Below are 12183 nucleotides of genomic sequence, written 5' to 3' on the forward strand. Positions count from 1 at the left end.
AGGAAGACCTTAAGGTGGGAACAAGCTTGGTTTGTATGAACAGAAAGGAAGCCAGCGAGGCTCTAGTGTAGTGAGTGTTGGGAACAATGGAGATAGGAGAAGAAGTAGGAAGGATCATGTCATGTAGGGAATTGTGTAGACCGTAGACATGCCTTAAGAGATTGGATTTTAATCCAGGGCAATGAGAAGTCACTAAAAGACTAAGCAGGGGTGTGGTACCCAATTTACATTTTAAAACGTCTAAGAATACAATGCGTTACTTTGTCTGAATGAAATAGCTTGAAATGTAAACAGGAGTATATGTATCAAGATATTCGGTACAGTGTTATTGTAACGAGGGAAAATTGGAAACAACCAGAGTTCAACACTGTCACTGTGGTTAAGGTAGTTACAGGACACCTACACTGTGAAACTTTGTGCAGCCATGAGAAACGATGTTTCTAAGGAGCTTGTGGCACAAGACATCAGATGAAATGCCAAAAACACCCAGGATGAAGTTCTAGAAATACAGTAGGATTTTTTAATATTATTGAATAAAACGGGCATAGAGAGAAGACTGGGAGAAAATATGCCAAAATAGTAATGGTAGTTATCTTTGGGAAGTGGAGCAACCACTTGTTTCTTTGTGCCTTTATATCTCCAGACAGTGCTGTAAGTAGGTATTGCTGTGATGCTTGGAGAAAACCAAACTCGGCAAAAAAATACCGTGTCCTCAGGTCCGCCCCCCTCTGGGTCTTCTTTTTCCATCAGTATTACTCTACAGCAAGGACAAGCAGGCTTAGAGCCCCTTAAGTATATGAATCTTTCTTTGTGTGTGACTACGGTGGCTTTTTCAATACATGCTGCTGACACTTCTTGGAGGCTCTGTGTTTTTCACGTTTGGGAGTATTGAGTTTTTCGTTGGTAACACATCATAAGATCTGTCGTTTCAAAAGGCTTCCATTATGTCTTAGGTGAAAATTTGCACCCGCACCAAGTTAACTTTTTCAAAGTGACTGGCCATGAGCTAATTGGAGGCGTAAATTTACTGATATTTCCCTGATACCAATAAAAATTTGCAGTGAAAACTAAATTGCAGCCACAGGAGGAAAACTGTGATGGATTTCTTTGCAGAGTTTAAATTTGTGAAAATTATGATGTGTTATATTTGGCAAATCACTCTACCTCTACATTGAGAATGAAATTGCAATCCACGTCTGGTTTGAAGGGTTCCACTAAAATCAGCATCAGGCCACTCCACCTTGCCCCTTTGGGTTCTTAAAGTGGTTGTATGACTTTCCGGTCAATCACTGAGACTTCTGTTTGCTAAATCACTTTTTGAAAACACAATCAGAATGTGTGTGTGTGTGTGTGTGTGTGTATTTGCATTTTTATTTTTTATTTTGGTATCATTAATCTACAATTACATGAAGAACATTATGTTTACTAGGCTCCCCCCTTCACCAAGTCCCCCCCACAAACCCCATTACAGTCACTGTCCATCCGCGTAGTAAGATGCTGCAGAATCCCTACTCGTCTTCTCTGTGTTGTACAGCCCTCCACGTGCCCCCCCTGCCCCCCGCCACATTACACATGCTAATCGTAATGCCCCCTTTATTTTTCCCCACCCTAATCCCTCCCTTCCCACCCATCCTCCCCAGTCTCTTTCCCTTTGGTAACTGTTAGTCCATTCTTGGGTTCTGTGAGTCTGCTGCTGTTTTGTTCCTTCAGTTTTTCTTTGTTCTTATACTCCACATATGAGTGAAATCACTTGGTACTTGTCTTTCTCTGCCTGGCTTATTTCACTGAGCATAATCCCCTCTAGCTCCATCCATGTTGTTGCAAATGGTAGGATTTGTTTTCTTCTTATGGCTGAATAATATTCCATTGTGTGTATGTACCACCTCTTCTTTATCCATTCATGTACTGATGGACAGTCAGTATGTATTTTTATAAATGTTGGAATATGTTAATGATCGCTACATTGTACTATCTTTGCCTTCTTTTTTTTTTTTCCCCTGCTGTAGATTGTATTACTTCTTCCTATGTGCCCCTGAAGCCTTTTGAAAAGAATTGTCAAAATATTACTGTGGAGGTTGAAGAGTTTGTTCCAGAAATGACAAAATATTGTTATCCATTTACTATTTACAGAAACCATCTGTATGTATATCCCTTGCAATTAAAATATGATAGCCAGAAAACATTTGCCAAGGTAAACAGTGCGAACTCTACATTTTGGGGTGTAAACTGTTATTTATAACCTTCTCATTTTGCGGCTCATTTTAAATAATTAATCATTTTAGGCGAGGAACATCGCTGTTTGTATGGAATTCCGGGATTCAGATGAAAGTGATGGTGGCCCTCTGAAGGTTTGTTGGTGATGTTGATAAGCATCCATTTTTAGTAGAGAGAGAGATTTTGGTACTTGGTAGTTTTATTTGCTAGGTTTAATTTGCTTAAATGTCAAAAAGAAAACGTGTTAAAGGGACAGATGTAATACTGTCTTTTCTACTCTTCAACTATGAGGATTAATTACATATTAAGAAATAACAAATGAAGTAGGAGCATTTAGCTTTAAAAACGGGGAAGCCTCTTCATATGCCAGATTTTTGCCTTTGCTCCACTTTGAGTTTACATTGATCTGATGCCCAGTCACAAGGACTGTGACCTGACAGTTTATAATGGTACCATCAGGGGGCTATAAACTCCTTTCTCCTTGAAACCTGAACAGGCTTTGAGCCGACAGAAGCACAGCATGACAGCTTTGATCTGAGATAGGACTTATACTCTGTGACTGGCCAATTGGTGCCTCCAAACCTGAATTTTAGTGATCTATGAAAAGCAGAATTTCCCTGTTGTCTGATACAGCGACCGTGACATACCTGTCATGTCCAAGTCCCCTCACGTTACAGGTCCTTAGACCGTTAATCAGAGGCCCGAAAAGAAGTAAGCCAGGGAACATCTAACCATCATGAAGTATTTGTCTGGCTCCCTGCTTCTCTAGCTTGAGCCTACATCAGACAGATGGATGGCTAGTCTTCCACTCAGACCACCTGGGGAAAGAGGCTGGAATGTTGAATAGCCCTTACCTTTGAGAAGAGATTATTTTTTTTTCACAGAGCAGTTTAAGTTAAGGATTAGCTGGCTCCAATTAGGCGTATTTTCTCTTATTTTCCTGTCAGTGGAGGTGGGAGTAACTGTTCTCTTTGCCCCATGCAGTACCCTTTTGTATGCTAAAGATTCTTAGGTTACTTCTCAGCAGTTCCTGCAAATTGCCCATATGACCATATTTAAGGAGAGTTGGCTGCACATTCATTCTCATGGAGTCTCAGTTAGTTCCTTGGCATGCTGACTCTGTATTCATCCTTGAGCTTTATTAGGCCTAGAGAAGTGAACAGCTCACACTGGAAGTGAAATTGGATCTTTCCATGGAACCATAGAAAGCCTCACGTTTACTTTATTGGTATAACCGAAAGCCATAGACTTTTAAAATGTGGCCCATAAAGTGAGAGAACGGTAAGCTTGTCTGTAGCTTAGCGGACATTCAGTCTTTAATCCCTTTAGGCTAGGGATGTGTCTGCTGTTTGTTTCTGTTTTTCATTCCTCACCTTGCCCTACCATCAGTGCCCAGTAAGCAGTGAGCAAATGTTGCCAACTGGCCGAAGGGGAGAGCCTCTCATATGAAGAAAAGCAAGTAGCATGAGGGAAGTCAGCTGCGCAGGCCTGCTCTGAGAGTTTTCCCTTCCCGAGTTTAGCTGTATTCAACCTCTCCTGTCCACTAGTTTGAAATTATTTCTTTGACGGCTGTAAATTCGGAAGCGTCCGTGCTACCAAGTTAGGCAATGTCCGGAGTGACTGTAAATGATTGGGAATTTACAAGCTCACGGTGAGAGCCGGGTGGCTTGGCCGTGGCCTTAGGCTCACAGATGCCTCTAACTGTATGTGGTTCCATAGCATCATGTTTAAAAGACCTACATGGGGAGTGGTGACCGTTTCCTTCTTTTGCAGTGTATTTATGGAAAACCTGCAGGATCTGTTTTTACCACAAATGCTTATGCTGTCGTCTCGCATCACAACCAAAATCCAGAGTTCTACGATGAGGTAAAATCACATTACTCTTGACGTTTGTGAAACGCTGGGGTTGTGTTTCTTTTCTCCTTTTACATCACTTCCATGAATTTTTCTTCACTTTCAACCCCTGAATGTTCTATTGCAAGAGAACAGCGTACGAGAACCCAGGGCCACTGCCTGCTTGGTGCCCTGTGGTGACAGTGGACGACTGAGCGGCCCACAGGCCAAAGGGGCTCTCGTGTGAGAGAGCAATATAGGAAACACACCAGACTGGACCTGGGATTCTAGCCCTAGCTTTGGCAACAACTGGCTCCATGACGTGGAGCATGTCACTTCCCCTGTCTGAGTCTCCATTTCCTCAGCTTTAAGAAATTTGGAAGAGATATTCTGAAGGCCCTTCTAGCTCTTCCCGTCTGTGGCTGTGTGGGAGTGCGCAGGCTCCCCATACGTGAAGTGTTTCAAGAGACATAGCAACCCGGCAGGGCCACCAGAATCCCACTGGGCAGTGCTGGGTAGACGAAGGAGAGTGGACGTCTCCCAGTCTCTGTGGTCCCTCCTCAGGCTGCCTCTCTGACTCTGTGCCTGCCTTTCCTCCCTTCTTCCTACTTGTCAATCTCCACATCTCTATGTAGTTCCCAGTATCTCTCTTCATGTCTCTGTCACAGCCTCTTGTCATCTGCGTGTATCTGGCTTATCCAAATCTGCAGACCGCTTTCAGGTTCCGCACGTCTCCGGAACCTAGGGAAATATCCTTTCAGATTCAGAGCACATTTTAAGTGGATTGCATTCATAGACTCTGAGTTACATAGTATCCCTGGGCTGTGAGGGTGTGGTTTTGATCCACTGTGTTAGAAAAATCCTGCTGCAGTGTGGAAATCTCGGAGAACCCACTGGGCTCTCCAGGAGAAGTAATAAGCCAGCCCTCACAAGCTGGGAGAATAGCGTTGTCCAGCTGAAACTGACCGGAAACACAGTTAGAGTCCTTTCAAATGATGTTTGTTTCTGACTGCTTGGCCTGTCATTTAGAAAAGTGAATGTCATTGGACAAAATACAGTAAAACTGAACTCAGGGTCTAACAGTCCAGCCTGACATTTTAAAGCCCTCTGTGTCATCTTTGCTGTGATTTCAGGTTAAAATTGAGCTTCCCATTCACCTGCATCAAAAACATCATGTGCTTTTCACTTTCTACCATGTAAGCTGTGAAATTAGCACGAAGGGAACAACCAAAAAGCAGGACACAGTTGAAACTCCAGGTACGTGTGCTCTCTATAGTTAAGTCTCTCTCTGCGGCTATTTGAGATGGAATTGTCCAGAATGTCACCTCCTTTCATCAAACTACAGACTAGTTCTTACCCCTTACCCAAAAGTACATTTCTGAGTTAAAATTTTCATTGGTGAAACCTGAGTTATGTGTTCACTTTATCATCATTTTAACCAGATGTCATTCCTAAATGCTCGCCAGTGTGCTTGGACTTCTGTAAGCAACATAAAGCAATACTGCCCTTCTCAGAGGGAGACACATGTTGTGATGTAGTGTTTGTGGTATTCCTTTTATGTAGAATGGCCCAGCAGCCAGAATTTTCCAGGTCTGCCCGCTGAGGAAGGGAAGTGAGCCCAGAGCCAGAGGCAGGGTGGTTGGGGGCCTCATGGTTCTGGTGAGAAGAGAGCAGATTTAACGAAGAACTTGAATAAGCCTTAGTAGTAAGCACCTGTCCTGGCCCCATTCGGCAAGGCTTTAGCTAAACCAGTGGGAAACTTAGGAGAGCACAGGAGAACGTGCAAGGCCTTTCGAACATGGCCTGCGCCACACCTACTATGGAGATGTCAGTATGCCCTGGGATGGAGCTCCCAGCTGGCCCGGATCAGTCTTAAATTCATTCATTCATTCATTGTTCATTCAGCAAATATGTCTGCATATTTATTACGTGCAAGACCTTATGGTAGGTACTGTGGAGAACACAGTGGAGAATCCAGCACAGAGCTCATCTTAAGTGAGCGTATGATCCAGTAGGGAAATGAGACCAGTGTAGACAACTGTCATACAAGATAGAAAGTAGTAGTTATCAAGAAAGTAGTGCCATGTGATCTCAGAGAAGAGCGAGTTATTCCTCCCGCTAGCGGAGGGACAAGTGGCTGAGACTCTGGGAAGGCTTCCAGGAGGAGATGGTGTTTTGATGAGGCTTTAATGGGCAGGGTAGAATTTGATGATGCACTGAGGGCAAGGAGGCAGAGGATTCCAGGCTAAAGGTACAGCTTGGACAGAGGGAGAGAGAGTATCAAAGGAATACAGACGGGGAACCCCAAGTAGTAGTTCAAGTAGTTCAAGAGGACTGAAGCACAGGGTGCTGGAGGCGAGTCATCGGAGGAAGGTTGAAAAGGAGGCGCATCAGGTTGTGGAGAGCCTTGAATGCCAGGCTGTGGACTTGATTTTATTCTGTCACCAGTATGGAAATATTGAAGCGTTATAAACACCAGTAAGAGTTATTTTGCAGAAAATCTGAGCAGGCGGCAACACAATGGGTGCGGTGCATTGGAACAGGAAAAAGGAAGGAAGGACTGTCACTTACGGGGTGACTTCAAAGGCCCAGGTTAGTAGACCGGAGGATGGAGAAAAAAGGAATTGCGGCAGAATATAGTGGAGCTGGCAAATGGTTGGCCGCTAGAGTCGTGATTCAAAGTTGGCCCTGAAGGTTTGAAACTGGGAAGAAGGAATTGCCAAGCAGCAGAATTGTGGGTAGGTTTTCGACTAATGTTGAGTTTGAGGTGCCAGTGAGACATCTGAGTGCCCTGCGGGCAGCAGGGCTGAATATTGGCAAGTTCCCTTTGCGGATCATGTGGTCCTGTTCTCTCTCCCCGTAGGATGTGCAGTTCCTTCAGGCTGGGGACCTTGAGGGTTGAGAGGAAACCTGGCAGAACGTTGTGAAACACGTGACAGTGCACTTCCTGAAAGACAAATTATTATTTCCTTTTGCCAATTCTAGGCAGTGGGCAAGATGCTCAGTGGAGCAGGAGACGGTGATTCTGTTGCCCCTCATCACTTTTAACTGTCCAGCCTTTAAAGTGGCCTCACACCTTTGCGCCAGATGTCATGCACTTGACACTGTACTACTGCAGCTTCCAAGTGGTCTATGTGAGTTTTGACTGAGAGTCACCTCTGGCCATGTTCTGATTAATTCACAGGGCAATAATGTTGCCTAAGCAAGTCCGTAGAGACAGATAGTCGATCAGTGGTTGTTGGGGACAGGAGGAAAGGGGAAAAAGGGCTATGGGGTTTCTTTTTGGGGTGATAAAAGTTCTGGAATTAGAGGCAATGGATGCACAGCTTTGTGAATATACTAAAAACCATTGAATTGCATGCTTTAAATAGATAAATTGTATGGTATCTGATAAAAGTTTCTATGAGGAAAAGTGTTGCCTAAGAATAGGAAATACATTTTCCTATTTTCTGGAGTGGAAACCTTTTGTCATTTGTCTAATTTTCAGTATAACTGCTCTGACAGAGTCCTTGTGAACGGTTCTTCTGCTCGTGTTACTTCCCTCTGCTTTTTATAAAAGAAGGGTTCTGGGTAAACCGTTTCTGAAGTTGTACTAGTGAAGATGCCCTTCAGGCATGTTTCAGAGTCTGAGAAAGCCATTTAATCTACTTAAAGAAAGCAACATGTTAGTCTTCCTCTAAGAATTAAAGCATTTGCCAAATTACACACGTGAATGAAAACATTCTAACCAGATTTGTGTTGACTTCTGTGTTCACAGTATACACACACACACACACACACACACACACTCACTCACTCACTCACTCACTCACTCACTCACTCACACAAAGAATTTTACAGAGTCAGAAAGCAGTGGCTTTATAAAGTGCTTTCCAGCCAACACCCTCTCTCATATGCCAAAACTCAGTCCAGAGCAAGCCTTTTTTCAGCGGAGCTGTAGACACTTGAAGCCCAGAGTAATCTCTATAATGGGAATACTGACACTTCTCAACCTGAGCAACCCAGGTGGCTCTGGCTTTTTTAGCTAGAACATGATGAGTGTTCCAATAGAGAGCTAAGAGGCTCTTTTGGGAAGAACTGTTAGGAAGTGTAGAAACTGGGGGAAATCTCTCTGGATTCAAGTTGTAGACACTATGCCTTGGCTGCGCTCTCCTCCTACACTTCTCCCTTCTGTAACAAGGGAAACTGCCCAACTAAATACTGCCTAGTATAAATAGGGAATGTAACCTTGACTTGTGGCCTTAATTTTCCACAGTCCCTTACCTCAGGGCTGCAGTAAGAGACTTTGGAACATGGTGATGGCTGTCTGAAATTGTCTCCGATATGCAACTCTGTCCTCCTAAGTGAGACTGTTTAAGTCTACCAAAAATTAATCCCCCAACGCGTAAAGGTAATGATATTGGTGCACTTTAAAAATTCTACAGTGTTTCTTTCACATATTATCTTACTTTGGTCTCTCAGTAATGTTTACTTCCCTGGTACTCATGCTCCACACCTGGACTCCCACAAACAGAGCCTCAGAAACATCACCAGCCTGCCCGGGTCCCCGAAGTCGGGCGATTGTGCAGCTACTTGCTTTTGCAGTTTCACTTCTCATGGCTGGTTATTGTCTTGGCAGTCGGCTTTGCCTGGTTCCCTTTGCTGAAGGACGGTAGAATCATCACATTTGAGCAGCAGCTGCCAGTTTCAGCCAATCTTCCCCCGGGCTACTTGAATCTGAATGATGGCGAATCAAGAAGGGTAGGGAAGTATCTGCATTTGTTGAAGTAATCGTGGTGAAATATTTAAAGAGTAGCAGTCTGTTGGTCTGGTTGATAGTTTTGTCTAGTTGATCACTGCTCAGAGTGTGGTCTGAGGGCTGATGCTGGTCCACCACAAAGCTAACATGGGGAAATGAGTGTTTAGGAACCTTTATAACGTTTGACCAGGAAACCTCACGTCTGTTGGTTCTCATATAACAACTTTAAAAACTGGGACTTGGATTCTGTGCATCATTTAAAAGATTTCATTTAGTTAGTAATTCATTTTTACTGTTTTTAAAAGTTATCAGCCTGCAAAGAATTGGAAATTCAAAATGACTTAGGGATACATTTATTGTAAAGGCAGGTTATTTTCTCCAATAATTCCCTGTGTGAAACTAACCCACTTGATTCTGAAAAACAATGTTGAAATGCATAAAGGTGCCATGTATTTCTTGTCTGTCCATTGCTGTGTTACCGAAACTCATGTCTGTCCTTTGTTTGCAGCAGTCTAATGTGGATATTAAGTGGGTAGATGGTGCAAAGCCTTTGTTGAAGATTAAAAGCCACCTAGAGTCTACCATTTACACTCAAGTAAGTTGCATCCTTGGAATTTGGTCCGTTTTAATACTCAAGTATATGTCTGGATTAAAACGGACTACATTCGAGTCCTCCAGCCTTAGAGAAGTTGTGGCCTGAAGGACTCTCTCATTAGTAATAACATCATTCTCACTCATAATAGCTCAAATTTTATAATTCTTCTCAAATTACAAGGTCCTTTCATTCCCAGTAACTGATTTGAGCCCCACAAAACTCAGAAAAGAATGTGGAGGCTCTCACTGCCGTTTTTAAAACTGAATTTTATTTTTATTTTTGAATAATTTTAGATTTACAGAGAAATTGTGGGAATGGTGCGGACAGTTCCCAAATACCCGGTATCTCGTTTCCCCTGTTATTAACATCTTACATTAGTATGGCATGTTTGTTAAAATGAATGAACCAAAACTGATGCATAATCATTAATTGAGGTCTGCACTTTATTCAACTTAGTTCTTACTTTTTAATGCCCTGATTTCCTGTTTCAGGATTCTATCCAGGATAGCATTTTATGTGTGATTGTCACATGTCCTTAGGCTACTCGTGGCTATGACAAGTTCTCAGGTGTTCATTGTTTTTGATGGCCGTGTCAGGTTTTCAGAGTACTGGCATTTTGTAGGATGTCCCTCTGTTGGAATTTGTCTGATGCTTTTCTCCTGGTTAGACTGGAGTTGAACACAGAAACCTGTTATCAGGGGATCATGGATGGCTGGTACGGTTTCCTCCAAGCGTCAGCATCCATGAAATTAGAGTCAGATGTCTGTGGGAAGCCTCAAGCACAGTTTGAGAAGGCATGGCTGGAGGAGATGAAGTCCACAGTCCTTGGCGTGGCTCTCAGCTCCCCCTGCCCACTTCTCCATTTCATCATACATGAAGAAGCCGAAGCTTTGTCACATTAGCTGTTTTACCCAAGTTCACACAGATAATAACTAGAGAAGGCAGGTCCAAAGCCAAATCTCACTATTCCAATTCCTGGCACAGTCCAAGCTGTCCACAAAGTGAGTGTATACAGATCCCATATAGGACAGCTGGCCGCTTGCCGGTGAAGTGCCCTGGCAGTGGACTGGGCACCGAGACTATTGTTCTGGCAGCTCCCTGCCAGCTTTTCCTCACCTGTCAGTGCAGACCTCTCTTCCTGCTCATTTCATCAAAACGTAGAAGCAGCCCAACTTCGGAGACCACACTAGTCAAAATAGGAGCGAACGGAATGGGTAACTAGTTTTGCAGACATTGTGGCCTACTCGGTGTGCTTGGGTACATGCCGAATTGGCCTGGTTTGGCTTTGTGTGATGGTCAAGGGGACTAGGGGATGTGGACACACGTGTCGGTGGCTGCAGCTGCCGAGGCTGGGCGTTAGAATGCCCGGATAGGTGGGCTGGCGAGATGTGAGAGGAGGGAGAGGTGGAGAGCCTGGTTCCGAGGGTAAGGAATCACATGGCATAGGGCTGCATCCGTCTGTTTTTCAGGATCTGCATGTGCACAAATTCTTCCATCACTGCCAGCTGGTTCAGTCAGGCTGGAAAGAAGTTCCAGGGGAGCTCATTAAATATTTAAAGGTAAGTGAACAGCAGCTTTCTGCAAAAGGTTTGTTTCTCATGTCTTCTTGTTGCCGCATTTTGATGTGGGGGAAAGAAATCAAACTAACATGTACAAGGACTTTCGGCTGTGTGTCCTCAAGAGAACACTTTGTGTCTTCTCATCAAGTGGCTGTTGAGGAGCAGACAGCAGAGTCGCTACATTAGGAAGAACATGTTAGAGCCAGAATCCGACAACATGTTTTTTGCAAATCTCATGAAAACCTTTCAGTTCCATAAATTGATTTTTCAGGTCTACACTTCCTGCTGACCTCCCAGTAAGGGTGGAGAATGCTGTGTAGAAAAGGGCCAGGATAAACAGAGTCACTTTTGCTTGGAATAAAACGTGAGGTGATTCCCGTGTCCATGGGTGAAAGTCGATCGAAAGGGCCAACCAACCAAAGAGAAAAAATCAGGAGAGAGTCTTAAGCGACACCGTAATTAATTCAAATGTATTGAAAACCCAAGACTCCATTTATTCCCTACCGTGGTAGGACTGAAGTGCATGTCGTAGGACCGCAGGGACACTGATTCTTGCGGTGGCTGCTTCTAGTAGATCAACCATGGCAAGTCTGAGGAATTTTGACTTGTGTGGGATCTCCCTTTTATGTTATTACCTAACATTTTTCTCAGGATATAAAAACGTTGATTTCTTTCAGAGAGGTAGTATAATGTGAGGTAACATGTAGGGGTTCTGGAACCATGAAACTGAGTTTGTGTTCCAGATCTGCACTTAGTAGCTCTGTGATTGACCTTGGCCAAGTTACTTTGCCAGCTTGTAGGGTGGTTGTGAGGCTCAAGTGAGGTAGCGCGTCTGCTGTAGAGCTCTCATTCATTTTGTATGACTTTCTTGAGTGCTTCCTGTGGGCCAGGCACTGTTCCAAGTGCTGGGAATGTAAGTGAAGAAAACAAACAATGCCCCTGTGGTCAAGGAACCTAACTGTGTTGTGGAGGCAGATGGACAATAAACCAAATGAATATACAGTGGACGCTTGAACAACACGAGTTTGAACTGCGTGGGTCCACTTATGTGGATTTTTTTCAATAGATGATTGGAAAACTTTTGAAGCTTTGTGACAGAAAAAAAATGTTTCTTTCCTCTAGCTTACATGATTGTGAGAATACAGTATATAATCCATATAACATACAACATCTGTATTAATCAGCTTTTTATGCTGTCTGTAAGGCTTCTGCAGTAGGCTATTAGAAGTGAAGTTTTCGGGGAG

The 12183-nt window shown here is 43.6% G+C and overlaps 1 protein-coding gene across 21 annotated transcripts in view; it reads left to right on the forward strand.

Annotated features, from left to right (window-relative positions):
* The window catches only part of LOC118934450 (dedicator of cytokinesis protein 11-like), a 163052-nt gene that overhangs the window by 75160 nt on the left and 75709 nt on the right, over positions 1–12183 (forward strand). For 18 of the 21 annotated variants that reach the window (XR_008995060.1, XR_008995059.1, XM_057495478.1 and 15 more), the window contains 7 exons: positions 2007–2191; positions 2283–2348; positions 3988–4080; positions 5181–5304; positions 8666–8787; positions 9294–9380; positions 10850–10939. Coding sequence is in view for 19 of the 21 variants with exons in the window: in XM_057495478.1 (XP_057351461.1) it covers positions 2007–2191; positions 2283–2348; positions 3988–4080; positions 5181–5304; positions 8666–8787; positions 9294–9380; positions 10850–10939 (767 nt within the window). In the remaining 2 variants the exon portion in view is untranslated. The remainder of the gene's footprint in view (positions 1–2006; positions 2192–2282; positions 2349–3987; positions 4081–5180; positions 5305–8665; positions 8788–9293; positions 9381–10849; positions 10940–12183) is intronic. The other 3 variants (XM_057495494.1, XM_057495480.1, XM_057495477.1) reach the window with 1 other exon arrangement.

Source organism: Manis pentadactyla, chromosome X, assembly GCF_030020395.1.
Source record: "Manis pentadactyla isolate mManPen7 chromosome X, mManPen7.hap1, whole genome shotgun sequence".
NCBI lineage: Eukaryota > Metazoa > Chordata > Mammalia > Pholidota > Manidae > Manis > Manis pentadactyla.